This window comes from Microtus oregoni, unplaced genomic scaffold, assembly GCF_018167655.1.
Source record: "Microtus oregoni isolate MIOR12 unplaced genomic scaffold, Mior012 000004F_ref0000308, whole genome shotgun sequence".
Lineage (NCBI taxonomy): Eukaryota > Metazoa > Chordata > Mammalia > Rodentia > Cricetidae > Microtus > Microtus oregoni.
The window spans coordinates 8,531,246-8,555,679 of record NW_024543063.1 but is presented as its reverse complement, the minus strand read 5'-3'; the positions used below and the strand labels follow the sequence as shown (position 1 = coordinate 8,555,679).

Genomic DNA, 24,434 nt, shown 5'->3' with positions numbered 1-24,434 from the left:
TAACCACTGAGCCATCGCTCAGGCTCTATGGTTATTCATCTTTTGTTGACATGGTTTATATTTTGGGTCAGTTAACTTTTTCTTTCACTTTAAAATGGTAACTTTTTCTTAAAAAAACGATCTAAATTTTAACATGTATGGCTGATTTGAAGACTAAAATATCATAATGTTATTGGACCTCATATATGGGCATTTTTAATTCCTCTAAGGCTGACAATATTATTTTGACAACTTGGTATAGGTGTGTAAATTTAGTTGCTATTGAATGACAACTGCTATTTACTAACTCTATTTGAGGAAGGACTTCACACTTCTTTGACTGTCATTCAACACATCTCTGTCAGGTCTTACTTTTCCATGTTTGCTTCTGTCTGCTTCCAGCTTTTCAGGTTCGCCACACTCACAGACAACCCTGTGTTTCCATTGATTGCGTCTGGGGCAGGTTTTAGTATAGATCCCATGCTTACTAATTTCCAAATTGTGTTGGGGATTCCCTTAATATATTCTCCCTTAAAACTTAAAAATTGTGTTGCTGAGGCTGGAGAGACAGCTCAGCAGTGGGAGCTGGTGTTGCCTTGGCAGAGGACCCAGGGTTGGTTCCCAGCAGCCATGCCAGGCTGCTCACAACCACCTCGAGCTTTTGCTCCAGGAACCTAACTCCTGATGTTGCCCTCTGGGCACCTTCATACACCTGCACACACCCATACAGTCACATGGTACTCAAATTAAAATAAACCCTTGAAAACTGCTATTGTTGAGCTCTACAAATCAAACACACATTAGGGCTGTGTGCCTATTGCATTAAATCTTTTCATTAAGTGGAGAAATACTGGCATATTTTGATATTGTCTTTTTTTTTGTTGTTATACAGTCTTTAATGAAAACTGTCTGAGCCGCCCCTACTCCTGCATCTTCTCAATCGTTTCTTCTGTGTATTTGCCCTTCTTCATTCCTATTAGTCAATGCTTGACTTCCCTTTTCATGATCTTTTTTTGTGGTCTTTGTCCAGCTTTATCCTGGTGGTACACACCTTGCTGGGGTGGATGTCCACACGGACAGTTGTGCCATTAGCCTCTCCTAGCTGCACCCGTTCAATGTAGGTGGCGTAATTCTTCCTGGACACTTGGACCACTTTGCCAATCTGCTGGCCTTTGTAGCGCTGTAGGACAAAGTGAACTTAATCATCCTTTCGAACGGGCATAGATGGAACATTGTACTTCCGTCTCAGCTCTTTGGAAAGGGGGGACGGCGTGATCTTCCTCTGAATGTGAGAAGGTACATTGAAGATGTTTGGGGTTCTTGATATGGTCAGAAGTCACAAAGGGATTGAACTTCATTTTGACATCAGTGATCTAATATTGTCTTCTTAGTCAGGAAGATGCACTCTATTTTACTGATTTAGATTTCATTTTATTCCATTAACAAAATTTTATACTTAAAATTGTACATTATGGACAAATTTTATCTCTAGCACTAAAATGTATTTCTGCGTTTTGTTATTTTAAAGCTATGGTATACAGGTAGTTTATTTTGGTTTTGAGGTAATTATTGATAGTTGAAGTATACTTTTGTCCTTTAATATTTTATATGGCCATATTATTTAGATACTTCATTATTTTAGAAGATTTCTCATTTACACATAAAACTTGCAAAGATTCCACCATTATTATACCATTTATTTTCTTTTTTGGGCCATGGACCTTTCTGCTGTTTAGTTGCTACCACATGTTATCTGGGATGAGGGAATCACAATTGAATAGCTACTTTCCTAAGTTTGCTGTTGGCAAACCTGTGGTGCATTTTCTTAATTGTGATCGATGTGGGAAGACCCAGGTCATGGAGGCAGTGCCAGCCCTAGTCAGGTGGTTCTGAATTGCATCAGGAAGTAGGCTGAGCAAGTCGAGAGGATCAAGGCAGTAAAGAGCATTCATACAGGGCTTTTGCTTCAGTTCCTGCCCCTAGGTTCCTGCCTGGAGTCCTACCCTGCCTTCCCTCAGTGAGGTAGTGTGGCCTGGGAATGGAAAGCTGAAATAAACCCTTTCCTCCCCAGGATGCTTTTGGTCATGATGTTCTATCACACCAGCATAAACCCTAAGACAGCCTATATGATAAGCCTGGAATATGCTGCTGCTCGAAGCTGTTTAAAATAGGATTCAAGTAAATTATGTTCAAACACTCCGTTGCTATCTCTGTGTGTTTTACAGTGTAGACCTGTTTGTTTTAATTTTTAATTGGCTTATTCAGAGTTTCAAAAGATGTTGCTTACCTTTAAAACAATAATAGGATAAAATATCAAGATATACATATGAATTTATTTGTATATATAATGAATATGGTACTTTATCAAGTAAAATATGGATTCCATTAAACAATAAAGTTTTCAAAACTTATCAAAATTTAAAATATGCTAAATATTAAAATGAGCAAAGTATCCACAAACTTTCCTCAACCTTATGATTATTTAAAGTAATTTGTGGTAGTGGAGATATGACTCAGTAGTTAGACTATAGGCAGCTTTTTAGGAGACCCAGGCTTAATTCCGAGCATCCACATCACAGCTTGTCATGTTAACTCTGTGTTCAGGGAGCTGTTCTCATCTCCATGGATACTGCACACATGTTCCACATACATACACGGAGGCAAAACACACATACACATAAATAATAATTTTATAAAAAATATGTAAATACAAAAAAGTTATATACCTGTTTTTTTAAAAAAATAAATGAACTTTATTATTTAAATGTACTTGCAAAAAAAATACCTCTTGTACCAAAATTAATCAGACCAAAAGTCTATTCAGCTCAACAAACGCCTCTCTAGGTAGAGCAGCTATTCCAGTTCTACTCTGTGCTGAAAGGCAAAGGTGATAGTGGGTGGCATTTTTATCACACACTGGGGTGTGCTTGGTGAATGAGAGATTTTCAGTTCATTCATGCGAAAGAGAGAGGAGATTCCTTCTGAAAATTAGAGACTCCTGTGTTAGGCCTTTCAAAATTCAGTCTTGCTTTCTTGTCTTGGAAAGATCAGGCAGGATGTGGGTGTGCTTACAAAAAGGCAATAGGATCTACAAGATGCTACCCATTCCGTCATGAAAAATACCTTGAGAGTCTATGTGGAGACCAGAGACTAACAGAGGCCTGAGAAGATAAAGTGATACAGCCCCATGTAGGGCTGCCTGACGCTTCTCCACAGTGAACACCACAGTCCTTATGCCTGAGCTCTCTTAATCCTGGATGTATACAGAAAGGACTTTAAACCAATTCCTAGGAGAAAAACCCGCATGAGGTGTGGGTGACAGCAGCATTGTCTGTAACCACAAGGGGGAAACAATCTCCCAGAGGCAGCAGTGACACCACAGACAAATGCATGGATTGAAGAGTCCAAGAATAAGAAAATAAAAATATAGATTCCAAAAATAAGAATGTAGAAATAAAGAAATATAAAGCTATAAGTGTAGGAGAATGAGAACAGACTATCAGCTGCTTTCTCAGCAGATCAAGGATCATTCGTTCACAGTGAGCTATTTTCTCAGATGCTTGGGAAGCTTAGGTCATTTTACAACTGGCAGTTTTATTTGCAAGACCAGAGCTTCCCCCTACAAATTGAGAATGGTGTCATGGCCATCCCTGATAAACAACAGATGTGAGCTGAGTTAACCTTTAGGAGACAGAGATATGTGACCTTTGGGTTAGACACTGTCTCTGTTATGGACTACTGGCGCAACCAGAAGAGAGGCATAAGACTCCAGTTTACATCTGGAGGTACCAGGAGACAGTGGACAAAGACGATGGTTTAATTGATGAGCTCTGATAATGGAGGCTGTAAAGTAAATGAAAGACACCCCGTCCCCCGCCCCGTACCCATGTGCCCTGCTAGAATTGGCTAAACTTAACTGAGCTGCAGATGGAAAGTCCCAAGGCTCAGCTGGCGCCACAGCAGGATATATTATGGTTTGCATCTGGTCAAGATACTAGCTGACAGGACCAAGCCCCCTAGGGCACCTTATCGCAACTGTCAACTTGATGAAGTATGCATCACCTAGCTTTGTGGGGAACTTGGGAACAGACAAACGGGGCTGTCCCTAGGATGACCGAAGCCCGCCATTTAAGGAACCAATGAAATTACTGTTGCTATGCTCCCCCACTATGTAACCTGTAAAATCCTATAAATGTGGGATGGAGAGCTTGTTCGGGGTGCCTCAGTGGGAGCTGGGCACCCACAAGCGCTTGTGAACAATAAAGAAGCCTCTTGCTGATTGCATACACTAGCCTGGTTTATTGAGTCTGGGGGTATCTCTTAAACACCGTTGGAACCGAGGGTCTTTCAGGATCTGTGGAGAAGGTCCCTGGGTAACTGACTAGAAACATGACCTAGCTCTCAGCCTCTCCATAGAATATTGTAGGTTGTCTGCAGGGTAGGATGCATGAATTTAGGACCTTGTAACAGGAATGGTGGTTACCTTCCCTTCCTGCAAATCTCTTGAAAACACAGTTTGGTTTTGCATTGAGACCTATTCTAGAAATGCTTGATTCTTTGAAAATTGCTTCTTTTGGTGAAAACATTTGGATTCCTTAGAGTCAGGTATATTTCTTTGTAACTCTTTCTGAACTCACATTGCCTGACACTGCCCAAGAAAAAGATCTTATCTGTAACACAAGCAAGAGGGCCTCTTTAATATTTGACCATTTATTACTGTTGTCCAAGTAAATCATTGTCAGGGATTGGTGTTTCTTAATGGTGGGAGTACACGCCCTATTTAGAGAGCAGTTTAACTCAGTGACACTTCCTCCTTTGTCAGAAGAGCTCAGATTCTCAGTGGCTGGACTGTCTCAGGCTGAGCTTTTCCCATGGCTCCTGCAGGTTTTCCAGCCTCCCTTCCTCTATGTGTGTGTCTGCTGCTGGCTTCTGGCTTTGCCCAGGCAGGCAGGCTGCTGGTGGTACCCATGGATGGGAGCCGTTTCTTCACCATGCAGTCGGTTGTGGAGAAGCTCATCCACAATGGACATGAGGTGGTGGTAGTCATGCCAGATGTGAGTTGGCAACTGGGAAAATCCGTGAATTTTACAGTGAAGACGTACTCAATTTCTCACACTCTAGAGGATTTAAACCGGGAGTTCAAGGTTTTTCTTGATGCTCAATTGAATCCTCAGTCAGAGTTAATGACTATTCTACTAGCGAGTTCCGGCATAGGTTTCTTCGAATTACTATTTTCACACTGTAGGAGTTTGTTTAACGACAAGAAGTTAGTGGAGTACTTGAAGCAGAGTTCTTTTGATGCTGTGTTTCTGGATCCTTTTGATATGTGCGGCTTGACTGTTGCCAAGTACTTGTCGCTCCCGTCCGTGGTCTTCGGCAGGGCAATATTGTGTCACTATCTTGAAGAGGGTGCCCAGTGCCCCAGTCCTCCTTCTTATGTTCCCAGAGATGTCTTGAAATTCACGGACACCATGACTTTCCTGGAGAGAGTGCAGAACCACCTCGCCTACATGGGGGAGCGTGTATTTTGCTCCAGCTTGTTCAAAACTGCTACAGAAATTGCTTCTGAAGTTCTCCAGACCCCGGTGACTGCATCTGATCTCTTCAGTCAAGTGTCCATTTGGCTGTTACGCACTGACTTTGTGTTGGATTTCCCCAGACCTGTGATGCCCAATATTGTCTTCGTTGGCGGGATCAACTGCCACCAAGGAAAGCCACTCTCTAGGGTATGTTGTCTTTCCTCTCCCTCAGCACATGAAGAGAGACCTGGCTTTAGACGATGAAGTTATCCCTTAGTGAACTGTGGGCTGTCACTCGCACCTGTCATTTTCAGTTTTCTTTCAGTTCTTGCCTTGTCATTTCAGTTTGTTCAGCACAGTCTTTGATGGGTCACACGAACTGTGCAGTAGTGCGGCTTCTAAACCTTGCTTGCTGATAGCTGTGTGTCTTGAAACAGACTCTCTCAGAATCAACAGGCAGCCTTTATCATTGTTTTTGGAAATAGAGTCAGAAGCACAGTAAGAAATCAGGCTTCGTCTTATTCATTCTCGTCCTCTGTTTTGTTCTTAAAAATGCTGCCAGGAGATTTATGTCTTCAGTTTCACTGGTTTACTGCATAAATAGCATGTGTAGTTATAAACACTCAGCACGATTTTCTTAAAATAAGATCCAGTGCCATCCTGCACGCAGGTTCTTCATTATTCCTTTTCATCTTCCAGCAAGTAATTAGCATCGCAGCACTAGATGTATCCTATTCTCTCAGAAGTTCTCTCTGCAGTTTCTATTAGAGACTCTCAGACATTTGTAAAATGTGTTCTAACCAAATCCACCCCCACTTTTTCCTCTCCAAATTGTTTCCTACCCTCAGATGACAAGTGTGTTGCTTTATATTTCCTTCTAACACACAAATACTGATCGATATGGGGCCAATCATCCTTAGTCCTTCTTATCTTTCTGTTTTCTTTTATTGATACAGGGTTTCTCTGGGTAGCCCTGGAACTCACTCTGTAAGCCAGGCTGCCCTTGTACTCAGAAATCTGCCTGCCTCTGCCTCCCAAGTGCTGGGACTAAAGGCTTGTGCCACCACAGCCTGGTGGTTCCTTAGTCCTTTCTTAAGCACAGAGCATTTCCTAACCCTGCTATTATGTCAGCAGCACAGAGACCCAGGAGCAGAGTGGCTGGGTCTAGCTGTGCACTCGCTACATTTTAGTGCATTTAGATAATTTCTTTCAAAACTCAGAGCAAACGTCAGCATTTGGTCAGATGTTTGTGAGAGTTCTCGTTTTTCCATGCCCTCTTCTCCTCCAGATCGTGTCCAAATGTTAAAATTTTAGTAATTTTGGTGGCTAAAAATTCTATGTAGCTGTATCAATGTTCACTATCTGTTCCAGATGTTAGTTGGGCTTTTGTGTTTCCTCGATGGTAAATTACACATTGCCACCCTTTTACCCTTTTTTCTAATTGCTACCAGCCTCTAGAGTTCCAAATATTACCACATGGTCATTCAAATAATGTGCTGAACTTTTTACTTAGCTGTTTATCTGCTGATTCTTGTTCATTTTTATGTGTAAAGTGTTTTTTGCCTTTATGTTTGGGCACCCCATTCATGCTGTACCCATAGGAACCAGAAAAGGGCATTGGATACATGAAATTGGAGTTACTTATGGCTTTGAGCAGCCATGTGGGTGCTGTGAATTGAACTTGGGTCCTCTGTAAATGCAGCCAGTTATCCTAACCGCTGAGCCATCACTCAGGCTCTGTGGTTGTTCATCTTTCATTAGACATGGTTTATATTTTGGGTCAGTTAACTTTTCCCCTCATTTTAAATGCTAACTTTTTCTTTAAAACTATCTAAATTTTATCATATATGGCTGTTTCCAACACTAAAATATCAAAGAGTTTACAACATCTCATATATGAGCATTTTTAATTCCTCTAAGGCTGACAATATTTTTCTGACAACTTGATCCTACAAGGTATAGTTGTGTAAATTTAGTTGCTATTGAATGACAACTGCTATTTACTAACTCTATTTGAGGAAGGATGTCACACTTCATTGATAGTCATTCAACATATCTTTATTGGGTCTTACTTTCCATGTTTGTTTCTGTTTTCTTTCAGCCTTTCAGGTTTGCCACACTCATAGATAACTCTGTGTTTCAAAGAGGCCCCACTTGTTAGTCCTGTGGTCTCTTCCTCCCAGCATTCTGTTTAATTTTCTGTGCCTACCTGAGTTCTGCCCTATCAAGGGCCCAAAGCAGTTTCTTTATTAACTAACGAAAGCAACACAAAGACAGAAGGACCTCCTACACCATTTCCTCTTTTCTGTTTAAATAAAAAGGAAGGCTTTAACATGGTAAAATTACATATAACAAAACAGTCATCAAACAAGAATTACAGTTACAATATTTATATCTACTGTATCTTTTATCATAACTAAGGAAAGTATAACTATAAATTCTTCAGCTCCATCAAAGACTCTGGGAAGTACATTGTAAGCAACCTCCAAAACTCCAGAACTGATAGAGACATCATGCTGCCTGGACAGTGACCCAAAGTTCTTCTGTACCATTGGGGCATCCATCTTCAGCCTACAAGCCCATAGTATCCAGCAGACTTTTCCATGAAGCAGGAAATTTCCAAGACAGTTCAGTAACTTTCTTCTGTGTCCTGCAGAATGTCTCACAGACACTTTCATGAAGCAGGAACCCTGAAGGACCATCTTACCTTTAGGCAAGTTCGGCAGTCATCTCTCCGTGGGTACTGCATGTCCAGGGAAGCAGTCCAGAAAAGAGCAGTTTCTTTCCCAAATGGCTAAGGAGCCTCTTTGATGCCCATCTTTCTCTTGAAGTAGATTGGTGCTGCCAGGAGCAGATGTGTCTCGTTGTCATGAAAAGTCTTAAACTCTTAAATATTTTAAATGCCATATTCTGAAGGTCTCTCAAAGATCTGAAGAATCCCTATCCATCTGAAATCTTCTCCGTACATCTAGAAAATCTAACTAAGATGACTATAAACGTGACTATTATAGATGATTATCTATTAACCTATATTTCTTAATTATACATTACATTTTCAAATGAACTACACATTCACAATACCTTAATCAAGAGCAGAAATATACATATAACAAAATTGACCTTAAATTTGTATCAATAAACCAACATTCATACCAATTCAAATTATTCATACCTATATAATATCCCCCTTTAAATGTAAAAGAACATTTATAAAGAATATTTGGGAATATGAGCATAGTTTTGTCCATACTGCTTCCTGATATTTGGGGACACTGTTAATCAGGTCTTTCATGGTGTATCCTGTATACTAGGTTCATCTCAGTCAGCACTTGGGTGAAGTAATTTTTTGAGGGTGTTCATAGCGACCTTTCAGGGGGAAGTGGCTATCAAACCATATTTGTCTAGAACAATCCACAGGTTCTCATCTTCTGTGAAAACAAAAAGAACCTCTTTTCCAAAGCACCTTATATCCTTAGACCCAAATTTTGAAGTCAAGTTACCTATATAATATACATTCTGGTTTAGTTTAGCAGCCTATACAATGAAATGTCTCTCTGTACTTAGCTCCTTCACAGTCAAAGAATTCAAAGAAAACACAATAATATACATAACCCAGATTCTCTGTGAATTTTCCATCTTTACATGGTTTATTTGTACTCTGTTAGTTTTTAGTATTTATTTTATTAATTTTACTCCTTTAATCTATGACTATCTGTACTCTATTTCTTTAAAGATTTTACCCCCCCCCTTTTTAAACCTTAGCTTTATTTTATGACTCTCTATACACTTTTTTGTTTGTCCTCAAAGCCTACATACATTTATCCAACACTGTGACTAATTTAGAGGTCTTTTATGTCTGAATCTGTCCTACTGTGAAATTGTAATTCTTTACTGTTCAGGAGCACTTCTTGAAATGCTAAGAACTTCTTAAGAACTTAAGCTGCACCATTGTTAGGGGTAATACGGTACTGCCTGCTAGTCCTGCCAGTTCCAGCATGGTAGAGCTGCTTGCCCACTGAGAGCCAAACACACCGCCCCACTCCCAGGCACACAACTATCCCTGTCGCCATTAGGCAAGCTGTAGCATGCTGTTCACAAACCCCATCCAAATGCTCTGTCTCATCAAAAAGCCAGAGGTCATGCTGGCAGCACAGCCCAGAGAGCCAGCATTTCAAAACTGCTGCTTTTCTCTTCTCTTGCAGCTCAGTCAGGAAAATCTCTCATAAAGGAGCTGTGGCATGCCACCAGCAAACTGCAAAAAGCTGTGTTAAACTCTGTGTTTTTGTGTTTAAAATTAAGCTATCTCAGGCTTTTAAGTAGATTTAGTCCATCACGTTGGCACCAATTGTTGCAAAGAAGGCCCACTTGTTTGTCCCAGCCGACTGGCTAGCTTAGCCCCACAAACAACCACATAGAAACTGTATTAATTAAACCACTGCTTGGCCTATTAGCTGTAGTTTCTTACTGGATAATTTTTATTACATCTTAATTTCTATTAATCTGTGTATTACCACATGGCAGTGGTTTACTGGGTAAAATTCCCAGCATCTGTCTCTGGTAGATCTATGCCGTCTCTCTCTCTCTCTCACTTGGCTCTCTTCCTCCCAGCATTCCCTTAAAGTTTCCCCTCCTACCTAAGTTCTGCCCTATCAAGGGCCCTAAGCAGTTTCTTTATTAACCAATGAAAGCAACACAACGACAGAAAGACCTCCTACACCAACACCGTCTTTCCATTGATTGTCTCTGTGTCAGGTATTAGTATAGATCCTATGCTTACTAATTCCCGAATTGTGTTGGTGATTCCCTTAATATATTCTTTCTTAAAACTTGAAAATTGTGTTGCTGAAGCTGGAGAGACAGCTCAGCAGTGGGAGCTGGTGCTGCTCTTGCAGAGGACCCAGGGTTGGTTCCCAGCAGCCATGCCAGGCTGCTCACAACCACCTCGAGCTTCTGCTCCAGGAATCTAACTCCTGATGTTGCTCTCTGGGCACCTTCACACACCTGCACACACCCCCATGTGTCACATGGTACTCAAATGAAAAATAAAACCTTGAAAACTATTATTGTTAAACTCTACAAATCAAACACACATAAGGGCTCTGTGCATATTGCATTAACTCTTTTCATTAAATGGAGAAATACTGGCATGTTTTTGGTAGTGTCTTCTTTTTTTTTTTCTTATGCAATCTGTAAGGAAAACTGTATGAGATGCCCTGACTCCTGCATCTTCTCAATTGTTTCTTCCCTGTATTTTCCCTTCTGCTTTCCTACTTGTCAAGACTTGGCTTTCTTTCCCAGGATCGTCTTGTGGTCTTTGTCCAGCTTTATCCCGGTGATACCCACCTTCCTGGGGTGGATAACACACGGATAGTTGTGCCATTAGCCTTTCCTGTTCAATGTAGGTGACATTTTTTCCTGTGCACTTGGACCACTTTACCAATCTGCTGGCCTTTGTATTGTCTTTGGACAACATGATCTTCATCATCCTCTCAAATGGGCATAGATCAACATTATACTTCTGTCTCAGCTCTTTGGAAAGGGGGGAAGACAAGATCTTCCTTGGAATGTGAAAAGGTGCATGAAGGTATTTCCTGTTCTTGATATGGTCAGAAGTCACAAAGGGATTGAACTTCATTTTGACATCAGCGAACTAATATTGTCAGGAAGATGCACCCTATTTTTATGGATTTAGATTTTATTTTATGTCATTAACAAAATTTTGTAGGTAAAATTGTACATTACGGACAAATTTTATCTACATCACTAAAATGTATTTCTAAGTTTTGTTATTTTAAAGCTATGGTATACAGGTAGTTTATTTTGGTTTTGAGATAATTATTGGTAGTTGAAGTATACTTTTGTCCTCTTATGTTCTTTATGACCATATTATTAAGATTCTTTATTAGTTTAAATAATTTCTCATGTAAACATATAACTATTATACCATTTATTTTTAAGGTGTGAGGGCTATGGACCTCTCTGTTGTTTGTTTGTATCTACTTGGTACCACATGTTATTTGGGAGAGGGAACCACAAGTTCCTTTCCTAAGTTTGTTGTGGGCAAGCTTGTGATACATTGTCTTAATTGTGATTGATGTGGGAAGACCCAGGTCATGGAGGCAGTGCCAGCCCTAGTCAGGTGGTTCTGAATTGCATCAGGAAGTAGGCTGAGCAAGTCAAGAGGATCAAGGCAGTAAACAGCATTCATACAGGGCTTTTGCTTCAGTTCCTGCCCCTGGGTTCCTGCCTGGAGTCCTACCCTGCCTTCCCTCAGTGAGGTAGTGTGGCCTGGGAATGGAAAGCTGAAATAAACCCTTTCCTCCCCAGGATGCTTTTGGTCATGATGTTCTATCACACCAGCATAAACCCTAAGACAGCCTATATGATAAGCCTGGAATGTGCTGCTGCTCGAAGCTGTTTAAGATAGGATTCAAGTAAATTATGTTCAAACACTCCGTTGCTATCTCTGTGTGTGTTTTACAGTGTAGACCTGTGTGTTTTAATTCTTAACTGGCTTATTCAGAGTTTCAAAAGATGTTGCTTACCTTTAAAACAATAATAGGATAAAATATCAAGATATACATATGAATTTATTTGTGTAAAATGAATATGGTACTTTATCAAGTAAAATATGGATTCCATTAAACAATAAAGTTTTCAAAACTTATCAGAATTTAAAATATGCTGAATATTAAAATAAATAAAATATCCACAAACTTTCCTCATCCTTATGATTATTTAAAACAATTTGTGGCGCTGGAGATATGACTCATTGGTTAGAATATAGGCAGCTTTTAACAAAACATGGGCTTAATTCCCCGCATCCACATCACAGCTTGTCACAGTAACTCTGGGTCCAGGGAGCTGTTCTGGTCTCCATGGAACTGTGTACATGTTCCACATATATACACGGAGGCAAAACACACATACACATAAATAATAATTTTCAAAAAATCAAATAAATACATAAAATAATGTGTGATATCCCCGATTTTCAAAAAAATTAAATGAAGTTATTATTATATAAATGTACTTGCAAATTGATAAATACCTCTTATACCAAAATTAACCAGACCCAAAGTTTATTCAGCTCAACAAACACCTATCTAGGTAGAGCAGCTATTCCTGTTGGACTTTGTGCTGAAAGGCAAAGGTGGTAGTGGGTGGCATTTTTATCACACACTGGGGTGTGCTTGGTGAATGAGAGATTTTCAGTTCATTCATGCGAAAGAGAGAGGAGATTCCTTCTGAAAATTAGAGACTCCTGTGTTAGGCCTTTCAAAATTCAGTCTTGCTTTCTTGTCTTGGAAAGATCAGGCAGGATGTGGGTGTGCTTACAGAAAGGCAATAGGATCTACAAGATGCTACCCCTGTCATCATGAAGACAAAAGGCAAAACAAAACCCAAACCGAAGCAGTAAGAGGGAAAAATATCTTGAGAGTCTATGTGGAGACCAGAGACTAACAGAGGCCTGGTGAGAAGATAAAGTGATACAGCCCCATGTAGGGCTGCCTGACGCTTCTCCACAGTGAACATCACAGTCTCCTTATACCTGAGCTCTCTTAATCCTGGATGTATACAGAAAGGACTTTAAACCAATTGCTAGGATAAAAACCCGCATGAGGTGTGGGTTACAGCAGCGTTCTCTGTAACCACAAGGGGGAAACAATCTCCCAGATGCAGCAGTGACACCACAGACAAATGCATGGATCTGTGGAGAAGGCCCCAGGTAACTGACAAGGAGGACGAACTAGCTCCCAGCCTCTCCAGAGAATATTATGGGGGAGTTTACAGCATCGGATACATCCAGGGGTCCATTGTCACAGGTATCGTGGTCATCATCCTTTTAGTCCCTGAAGTAGTCTGAGCAGATGCTGGTCACCCTTATGTCATATTCAGAGAACACAGAGTTGGGAAGTAAAACAAGAATTCTACTACACATGCGCCAAGACAGCAGCATTGCTCATCTAGCTGAGTTGTTTCTAACCACTGTCTGTGAGCAGAACCCGCTAATGATCCTCTCCCTAGGCTTTAGACCCAGTGGCAGGCAGCCAATCCCTTGGGAACACAGTCTGCTTTTCTTTGAGACCTATTCTAGTATTGTGAGATAGTTTGAAACTTGTTTCCTTTGGTGAAAACTTTGGGACTTGAACTTAGGGTGGGGTGTACTTCTTTGTAACTATTTCTAAACTCACATTGCCTGATTCTGCCAAAGAAAGAGATCGTATCTGGAATACAAGTGAGAGTGCCTCGTAATATTTTATCATTTATTGCTGTTGTCAAAGTAAATGATTGTCTGGGATTGTTGTTTCTTCACTGTGTTAGTACACGCCAAACTGAGGGAGCAGATTTAACTCTGTCACACTTCCTCCTTTGTCAGAAGAGTTCAGATTCTCAGCAGCTGGATTGCCTCAGGCTGTGCTTCTCCCATGGCTCCTGTAGGTTTCCCAGCCTCCCTTTCTCTGTGTGTGTGTCTGCTGATGGCCTCTGGCTTTGCCCAGGCAGGCAGGCTGCTGGTGGTACCCATGGACGGGAGCCACTGGTTCACCATGCAGTCGGTTGTGGAGAAGCTCATCCACAATGGACATGAGGTGGTGGTAGTCATACCAGAGGTGAGTTGGCAACTGGGAAAATCCGTGAATTTTACAGTGAAGACGTACTCAATTTCTTACACTCTGGAGGATTTAAACCGGGAGGTCAACATTTTTCTTGATTCTCAATGGAAAGATCAGACAGACTTAATGGCTTTTTTACTAACGAGTCCAGGCAGAGGTTTCTTTGAATTACTGTTTTCACACTGTAGGGATTTGTTTAATGACAAGAAGTTAGTGGAGTCCCTGAAGCAGAGTTCTTTTGATGCTGTGTTTCTGGATCCTTTCGATGTGTGCGGCTTGACTGTTGCCAAGTACTTGTCGCTCCCGTCCGTGGTCTTCGGCAGGGCAATATTGTGTCATTATCTTGAAGAGGGTGCCCAGTGCCCCAGTCCTCCTTCTTATGTTCCCAGAGCTCTCTTGAAACTCACAGACACCATGACTTTCCTGGAGAGAGTGCAGAACCACCTCGCCTACATGGGGGAGCGTGTATTTTGCTCCAGCTTGTTCAAAACTGCTACAGAAATTGCTTCTGAAGTTCTCCAGACCCCGGTGACTGCATCTGATCTCTTCAGTCAAGTGTCCATTTGGCTGTTACGCACGGACTTTATGTTGGAGGTCCCCAGACCTGTGATGCCCAATATTGTCTTCGTTGGCGGGATCAACTGTCACCAAGGAAAGCCACTCTCTAGGGTATGTTGTCTTTCCTCTCCCACAGCATGTGAAGAGAGACCTGGCTTTGGATGATAACGTTTTCCCTTAGTGAACTGTGGGCTGTCACTCACACCTGTCATTTTCAGTTTTCTTTCAGTTCTTACCTTGTCATTTCAGTTTGTTCAACACAGTCTTTGACGGGTCACACGAATTGTGCAATTGTGCTGCTTGTAAACCTTGTTTGCTTATAGCTGTGTAGCCCAAGGACATTCTCAGCTTCACCAGGCTGCATTTACTATTGTTTTTGGAAACAGAGTGAGAAGTAAGAAATGAAGCTTCGTTTTCTTTATTCTTCTACCTCGTCTCAATAATGTGCCATTTTCTAACCCTTCTCTTATATCAGTAGTACAGAGACCCAGGAACAGAGTGGCTGGGTCTAGCTGTTCACTCGCTACATTTTAGTGCATTTAGATAATGGCTTTCAAAACTCAGAGCAAACTTCAGCATTTGTTCGGCTGTATTTGAGATTTTCTCATTTTTCCATGCTGTCTTCTACCAAGCTCTTGTGAAAATGTTAAATTTTTCTTAATTTTGTGATGGAAAATTCTGTGTAGCTGTTTCAATGTTCACTATCTCTTCTGGTCGTCAGTTGGGCCATTTGAGTTTTCTTTATGGTAAATTCCACATTGCCGCCCTTTTACCCTTTCTTCTAATTGCTACCAGCCTGTAGTGTTCAGAAAAATTAACACTTGGTCTCTCAAATATGTGCTGCCCTTTTCACTTAGCCGTTTATCTTCTAGTTTTTGTTTATTTCTATGAATAAAGTGCTTTGCCTTTATGTTCGGGCTTCTCATTCATGCAGTACCCATAGGAAGCAGAAGCGGGCAATGGATACCTGAAACTGGAGCTACTTATGACTTGAGCAGCCCTGTGGGTGCTGTGAATTGAACTTGGGTCCTCTGGAAAAGCAGCCAGTCATCCTAACCGCTGAGCCATCGCTCAGGCTCTGTGGTTGTTCATCTTTTGTTGACATTGTTTATATTTTTGGTTGGTTAACTTTCCCCTTAATTTTAAATGTTAACTTTTTCTAAAAAAAACTATCTAAATTTGATTATGTTTGGCTGTTTCCAACACTAAAATATCAGAAAGTTTACAACATCTCATATGTGAGCATTTTTAGTTCCTCTAAGGCTGACAATATTTTTCTGACAACTTGGCATAGGTATGCAAATTTAGTTGCTATTGAATGACAACTGCTATTTACTAACTCTATTTGAGGAAGGACTTCACACTTCATTGACGTCATTCAACACATCTCTGTCAGGTCTTACTTTTCCATGATTGCTTCTGTCTGCTTCCAGCTTTTCAGGTTCGCCACACTCACAGACAACCCTGTGTTTCCATTGATTGCGTCTGGGGCAGGTTTTAGTATAGATCCCATGCTTACTAATTTCCAAATTGCGTTGGGGATTCCCTTAATATATTCTCCCTTAAAACTTAAAAATTGTGTTGCTGAGGCTGGAGAGACAGCTCAGCAGTGGGAGCTGGTGCTGCCTTGGCAGAGGACCAGGGTTGGTTCCCAGCAGCCATGCCAGGCTGCTCACAACCACCTCGAGCTTTTGCTCCAGGACCCTAACTCCTGATGTTGCCCTCTGGGCACCTTCATACACCTGCACACACCCATACAGTCACATGGTACTCAAATTAAAATAAACCCTTGAAAATGTTATTATTGAACTCTACAGATCAAACACGCATTAGGGCTGTGTGCATATTGCATTAACTCCTTTCACTACATGGAGAAATACTGGCATGTTTTTGATATTGTTTTCTATTTTTTCTTATGCAGTCTTTAATGAAAACTGTATGAGATGCCCCTACTCCTGTATCTTCTCAATTGTTTCTTCTGTGTATTTTCCCTTCTCCTTTCCTAATAGCCGAGTCTTGGCTTTCCTTTCCAAGATCGTCTTGCTGTCTTTATCCAGCTTTATCCTGGTGATACCCACCTTGCTCTGGTGGATGTCCACACGGACAGTTGTGCCATTAGCCTTTCCTAGCTGCACCCGTTCAATGTAGGTGACATTTCTTCCTGTGCACTTTGAACACCTTGCCTATCAGTTGGCCTTTGTACTGTCCTCGGACAACCTGAACTTCATCATCCTCTCGACTGGGCGTAGACTGAACATTGTACTGTGTCTCAGATCTTTGGAAAGAGGAGAAGACATGATCTTCCTCGAAACTTGAGATGGTGCATGAATGTGTTTGGGGTTCTTTATATGGTCAGAAGTCACAAAGGGATTGAACTTCATTTTGGTGGATGCAATTTAATATTGTTTTCTTAGTCAGCAAAAAGCACCCTATTTTACATATTTTATTCCATTTACAAAATTTTACACTTAAAATTGAACATTATGCACAAATTTTATCTTCATCATTAAAATGTATTTCTTAGGTTGTTGTTATTTGAAAACTATGATATACAGGCTAGTTTATATTGGTCTTGAGGTAGTTATTGGTAGGTGAAGTATGCATTTGTTATTTTATGTTCTATATGGCCATATTATCAATTCTTTATTAATTTGGAATATTTATCATGTACCCATGTAACATGCTAAAGACCCCTTCATTATTATACCATTTATTTTCCCTTTTGGGCTGTGGATCTCTATTCTGATTGGTTGTGTCTACTTCCTACCATACAGGGAACTGCAATTAAGAGCTACTTTCCTAAATTGGGCTGTGGGCAAGCCTGTGATGCATTTTCTTAATTGTGATTGATGTGGGAAGACCCAGGTCATGGAGGCAGTGCCAGCCCTAGTCAGGTGGTTCTGAATTGCATCAGGAAGTAGGCTGAGCAAGTCGAGAGGATCAAGGCAGTAAACAACATCATGCAGGGCTTTTGCTTCAGTTCCTGCCCCTGGGTTCCTGCCTGGAGTCCTACCCTGCCTTCCCTCAGTGAGGTAGTGTGGCCTGGGAATGGAAAGCTGAAATAAACCCTTTCCTCCCCAGGATGCTTTTGGTCATGATGTTCTATCACACCAGCATAAACCCTAAGACAGCCTATATGATAAGCCTGGAATGTGCTGCTGCTCGAAGCTGTTTAAGATAGGATTCAAGTAAATTATGTTCAAACACTCCGTTGCTATCTCTGTGTGTTTTACAGTGTAGACCTGTGTGTTTTAATTCTTAACTGGCTTATTCAGAGTTTCAAGAGATGTTGCTTACCTTTAAAACAATAATAGGATAAAATATCAAGATATACATATGAATTTATTTGTGTAAAATGAATATGGTACTTTATCAAGTAAAATATGGATTCCATTAAACAATAAAGTTTTCAAAACTTATCAGAATTTAAAATATGCTGAATATTAAAATAAATAAAATATCCACAAACTTTCCTCATCCTTATGATTATTTAAAACAATTTGTGGCGCTGGAGATATGACTCAGTAGTTAGAATATAGGCAGCTTTTTAGGAGAGCCAGGCTTAATTCCCAGCATCCACATCACAGCTTGTCACGGCAACTCTGGGTCCAGGGAGCTGTTCTGGTCTCCATGGAACTGTGTACATGTTCCACATATATACACGGAGGCAAAACACACATACACATAAATAATAATTTTCAAAAATCAAATAAATACATAAAATAATTTGTGATATATCTGTTTCTAAAAAATTAAATGAACTTTATTATTTAAATGTACTTGCAAATAAATTTTAAAAAAAGTACCTTTTGTACCAAAATTAACCAGACCCAAAGTTTATTAAGCTCAACAAACACCTATCTAGGTAGAGCAGCTATTCCTGTTGGACTCTGTGCTGAAAGGCAAAGGTGATAGTGGGTGGCATTTTTATCACACACTGGGGTGTGCTTGGTGAATGAGAGATTTTCAGCCCGTTCATGGGAAAGAGAGACGAGGTTGTTTTTGAAGATTAGAAACTCCCATGTTAGGTTTTTCGAAATTAAGCCTTGCTTTCTTGTCTTGGCAAGATCAGGCAGAATGTGGGCATGGTTACAGAAAGGCAAGTAGAATCTACAAGATGCTACCTACGCCATCATGAAGACAAAAAACAAAAAATAACAACAACAACAACAAAGAAATAGAAGCAGCAAGAAGGAAAAATAGCTTAACAGTCTATGTGGAGACCAGAGACTAATAGAGGTCTGGTGAGAAGATAAAGTGATACAGCCCGTGTAGCGCTGCCTGATGCTTCTCCACAGTGAACATCACAGTCTCCTTATGCCTGAGCTCTCTTAATCCAGGATGTACAGGGAAAGGACTTGAAACCAATTCCTAGGAGAAAAACCCGCATGAGGTGTGGGTGACAGCAGCATTGTCTGTAACCACAAGGGGGAAACAAGCCCCCAGATGCATCAGTGACAAGGGAGACAAATGCATGGATCTGTGGAGAAGGTCCCTGGGTAACTGACAAGGAGGACGACCTAGCTCCCAGCCTCTCCAGAGAACATGGGGCTGTCTACAGTATCGGATGCATACAAGGGGACATTGTAACAGGAAGGGTGGTCACCTTCCTTTTAGTCCCTGAGTGGTCCATGCAGATGCTGGCCACCCTATGTCAGCAATTCAGAGAACACACAGTGCTGGGAAGTGAAACAAAAATTCTACTGAACATGCGCCAAGACTCATCTGGCTGAGTTGTTTCTAACCACTGTCTGTGAGCAGAACCAGGCTAAGGACCCTCCCCCTAGGCTTTGATCCAGCAGCAGGCAGCAAATCCCTCGGAAACACAGTCTGCTTTTACTTTGAGACATAGTCTAGAAATGCAAGATTCTTTGAAACTTTCTTCCTTTGGTGAAAACTTTTTGTCTCCCTGGGGTCAGGTTTATTTCTCTGTAACTCTTTCTAAACTCACATTGCCTGATTCTGCCAAAGAAAGGATCTTATCTGGAAAACAATCAAGTGTGCCTCCTAATATCTCACCACTTAATACTGTTTTCCAAGTAAATCATTGTCAGGGATTGTTGTTTCTTAAAGGTGCAAGTACACGCCCTCCTGAGGGAGGAGATTTAACTCAGTCACACTTCCTCCTTTGTCAGAAGAGCTCAGTTTCTCAGCAGCTGGATTGCTTTGGGCTGAGCTTCTCCCATGGCTCCTGTAGGTTTCCCAGCCTCCCTTCCTCTGTGTGTGTGTCTGCTGCTGGCCTCTGGCTTTGCCCAGGCAGGCAGGCTGCTGGTGGTACCCATGGACGGGAGCCACTGGTTCACCATGCAGTCGGTTGTGGAGAAGCTCATCCACAATGGACATGAAGTGGTGGTAGTCATGCCAGATGTGAGTTGGCAACTGGGAAAATCCGTGAATTTTACAGTGAAGACGTACTCAACTTCTCACACTCTGGACGATTTTAACCGGGAGTTCAAGGATTTTCTTAAGGCTCAGTGGAAAGAACAGCCAGAGGGAATTACTCTTCTATTAAAGAGTCCAGCCGAAGGTTTTTTTAATTTAGTGTTTTCACACTGTAGGGATTTGTTTAACGACAAGAAGTTAGTGGAATACTTGAAACAGAGTTCTTTTGATGCTGTTCTTCTGGATCCTTTCGATATGTGCGGCTTGACTGTTGCCAAGTACTTGTCGCTCCCGTCCGTGGTCTTCGGCAGGGCAATATTTTGTCACTATCTTGAAGAGGGTGCCCAGTGCCCCAGTCCTCCTTCTTATGTTCCCAGAGGTCTCTTGAAACTCACAGGCAACATGAATTTCATGGAGAGAGTGCGGAACCATCTCTCCTACTTGGGGGAGCATATATTTTGTCCCGCTTTTTTCAAAACTGCTACAGATATTGCTTCTGAAGTTCTGCAGACCCCAGTGACTGCGACCGACCTCTTCAGTCAAGTGTCCATTTGGCTGTTACGCACGGACTTTATGTTGGAGGTCCCCAGACCTTTGATGCCCAATATTGTCTTCGTGGGTGGGATCAACTGCCATCAGGGAAAGCCAATTACCAAGGTATGCTATCTCTCCTTTAGCCCATGAAGAGAAGTGTTGTGGAATATTATTTCAACTAGGCAAAGATGTGTTGCTTTTGTTCATGCAGCAGGATATTACCTTACCTGTGTGAAGCTCTGTTACCTTTGTTTCTGCTGCCTTTGTTAACAATGTAAGGATGTGTTACATTTGTTTCTGCTGCCTTTGTTTAATTATGTAAAGATATGTTGCATTTCCTTCACCTTGCTTCCCTAAGGCACCTGACTGGTCTAATAAAATGCTGGGTAGCCAATATTTAGGCAGTAGAGGATAGGATAGGGAGGGTTTGTAGCCAGAGAGGATAAATACGAGGAGAAATCTAGGCGAGAGAAGAGAGAAGGGAAAAGAACAAGAGGAAAAAGGCAGCTTTATCTTCAGAAACCCTGCTGTGCCTGCTAGTTTTATATCCATTTGACATAAGCTAGGATCAGTTGGGAAAAGGAACTCTCAATTGAGAACATGCCTTCTTAAGACGCGCTTGTTGGCAAGTCAGTGCATTTTCTTAATTAGTGATTGATTTCGAAAGGCTCAGTTCATTTTGAGTGCTGGTCCTGGAGTGTATGTACAAGAAACAGGCTGAGCAAGCCATGAGGAGCAGGACAGTAAGCAGCGCTCCTCCATGGTGTCTGCTTTAGTTCCTGTCTTCAGGCTTCTACCCTGTCTTCCCTTAGTGATGGACTCATAGGTGCAAGGCAAAATAAACTCTTTCTTCCCCAAGTTGCTTTTGATCATGGCATTTTAACACAGCAATAGAAACCCTACCTATTTAGGCTCTGGACACCGAGAAAAAGCAATTCTCTATTCAACTGAATCTTCTCATTTACAGTCACTGAAAATTAGAATTTCTGGTTCACTGAATCACTTCATCGGTTCTTTTATATGGATCTGAAGATTCTATAAATCTGTCCTTACTGATGAACATACATAGTCCCTATCATTTCTTAGCTGCCTTTCTTATTACTGTTCTGAAAAAATAATAGCAAAAACCACAATGAGACGAAGATTTCCTTGCTGCAAATCCTGAGTCATTCCATATGGGGACAGTCTTAGCAGTGATGCTCAATTCTTCCACATGTCTACTGTCAATCACTGCGCCTGAAATTAGCATAGAACCCAGCGTCAGGGCTGGCATCATGCTCCTTACTTTTCCTTTTTTATCTTCCAGTAAGTCCTAGACATTATTCTAGGCACCTCCTGACATTTCCCATTTAAATGATTGCTTAAAAGCTTTTATTTTGGTGACATTACAATTCTGTTTAATCAGCTGTGTGGATAGAGATTTCCTAACTTGTGCTTTTTAAGAATGAGACTGTGCTAAGTACTCTTTAAGTGCTTTCCTGATATTCGTGTTCCCACACACTGGGCTTCTGCCCAGAGGCCAGTGTTCTAGGGACTAAGATGTGTGGCTCTTGCGGTATATATGTCTCTTCATTTTTAACGTGTTTGAGGCACTAATTTCAAATCTTCACGCTAGCATAAATAGGTCATGGGAGTTTGGGTTTTCTCCTATCGTCTCCAAGTCTTGATGTTGTCTAGTTTTAAAGTCTGTTGGCTTTTCTGGGCAGAACGTCTCCCACAGTGCTTGCTTCCGTTTTCACTGGTTTTCGTGGGTGTATTATCATTTGCGTATCTTCTTTAGTGAGTTAGATATTCATATTCTATACCAAGACAGGGATATTTAATGAGATCCTATGAGCTTCATAAGGATTTGGCATACTACCATTTAGCAGTTTGTATGTTCTGCAGGTATACCTCCACTAATAGCTCTTCATCTTTTCCCGTTTGTAATTTTCCCTTTGGAGTTATCAAATCTAAGACATTTACCTTTGATAATCTTTGTTCAGCTTGTTAATTCCTTTACCAGCCAAACACGTACACACATTTTCTCCATGCTACCGTTAAGTGTTTAATTCCTCCACTGTTAACAACTTCATTTTACTTTCTGGCAAGAGGTTTTTAAAGGATATAGTATAAAGGATGTATGTGTCTCCTCAGAGGGCAGGCTCTATGTCATTTGCTCTTAGCTCCGTTATTTGGCCTCTAAACCGAAATGCTCATCTGCCGTATTTAATTCTCTGAATTCCTGGCATCTGCTGCTCAATTCTCATTCTTGTCCCACTGGCTGGCTTATCCACCCATGGTCAGATCCTCTCCTGATTATATTAAGCAGCTTCATTGTGAGTTAGTGTCTGGGAGATACGCTCCCAGCTGTACTTTTATTTTTTTTTTCTGAATTTTCTTATTGAGCTCCAGAATGCACTTTCCTCCTTAAATTTTAAAATGGTTTTGTTTGACTCTAAAAAACAACCAGTGAACTAACCAACCAAACAAAAACCTGCTAAGACTCTTTTAACATCACATGTAGTGTCTTCTTTTCTCATTTGAGAAACATTAGAGGATTTTTCTTTGAGTTAATCCTATTCTGAATTAGTCTGCTTTTTTTTTTGCTGTTTCATATCTTCTTTTACATCTGTTGATAAAAATTTGTTAACTTATTTTATCTGCATATCTTTTTTATCACAATTTATTCCAAGGTATTTTGTCGGCTTGGGAGAAATTATGGTATAAACGGGCGATTTTCCTTTGCTATTTTGAGGTGGCCATTGATAAAAGATGGCTTTGTCTTTTTGCATGTGTATCATGTGTAGTCCCACATTCCTAATCTCTGATTAGTTTAAAAAGGTATTAGGTATACAGTGACATGCACACATTTTCCTCTTCTGAAATCTATACCGCTCATTTCCTTCTGCTAGAACACATACCTCTAAAACATTGTGGAATAATAAAGTTGCTTCAGGCCATTTAAACTGTGATCCTATTACTTGCAACGAAAAACTGTCTTGATAATTATGATCATCACATTCTTGGCAAGGACATTGTACCTCTGGTATCACGGTGCATAGTTTGGTTAGGGATAGGCTGTGCTCTGCTATCTATTGCTCTGGCCACTTTCAAGGTCCAGCAGACCTTGTAACTGGGACATATTTTGTCATAAATTGACATATTTTTACGAGGGGAGATGACTTTTTAGACAAAGTGAAATAATTTTCTTTCTACAAGGCTAGAGATTCAGTTGTATCAAAATGAGGGATGGAGTGAGAGACATGACTATGTGCTCTTCTAAAGGACCTGGGTGTAATTCCCCAACCCATACAGCTGTTCACCAGTCCTAGCAGATATGATGCCCCCCTCTGGCCTCTAAGGGCAATAGGCATACAAGCAGTGCACAGAGATATGGGTAGGCAAAGTATGCACACATGAATCAAATCTTAAACCATGAGGCGAGGCTTTTTGGAACGGTCAGGCAAGGGTGTTGCAGGTGGCAAGATCTTAGGAGCGTGAGTCAGTTCAAAGATTTCTTTTCCTCACCTTTACTCCCCATCCATAAAGTGCCACGTACTACCTAGGCCGTGCCTGCACCCTTGCCCTCTTTTCCAGGGTGGGACCCAAAACTCTCTGAACAGCAGTGGTATTAGTTACTCATTGCACAACTCCAGTGCTTATAGATATAAAAGCCATATATGAGTTTATATTGATATGCCTATAAAATATAAGTGTATTGAACTATAGTTTTACAGATAAGTATTATTTCATATGGATATGATTTTATATATCTGCTAAAGGATCTATATGTGGGAAAGGTCTTCTACATGTGCAAGGTTATTTAAAGGTGAGTCTGAAGCTAAGGCAACGTCACAAAGAAGTG

General features: G+C 40.9%; 1 protein-coding gene across 4 annotated transcripts in view; it reads left to right on the top strand.

Moving 5' to 3' along the window:
- Positions 1–24,434, top strand: part of LOC121447552 (UDP-glucuronosyltransferase 1-6) — a 135,731-nt gene that overhangs the window by 57,282 nt on the left and 54,015 nt on the right. The window contains exon 1 of one of the 4 annotated variants that reach the window (XM_041650861.1): positions 4,799–5,705. The exons of 2 other annotated variants lie outside the window; for them this stretch is intronic. In XM_041650861.1, the coding sequence (XP_041506795.1) occupies positions 4,851–5,705 (855 nt within the window). In that variant the 5' untranslated portion in view covers positions 4,799–4,850. Of the gene's footprint in view, positions 1–4,798; positions 5,706–19,805; positions 20,711–24,434 lie in introns of those variants that run through there. One more of the 4 variants, XM_041650858.1, reaches the window with a different exon arrangement.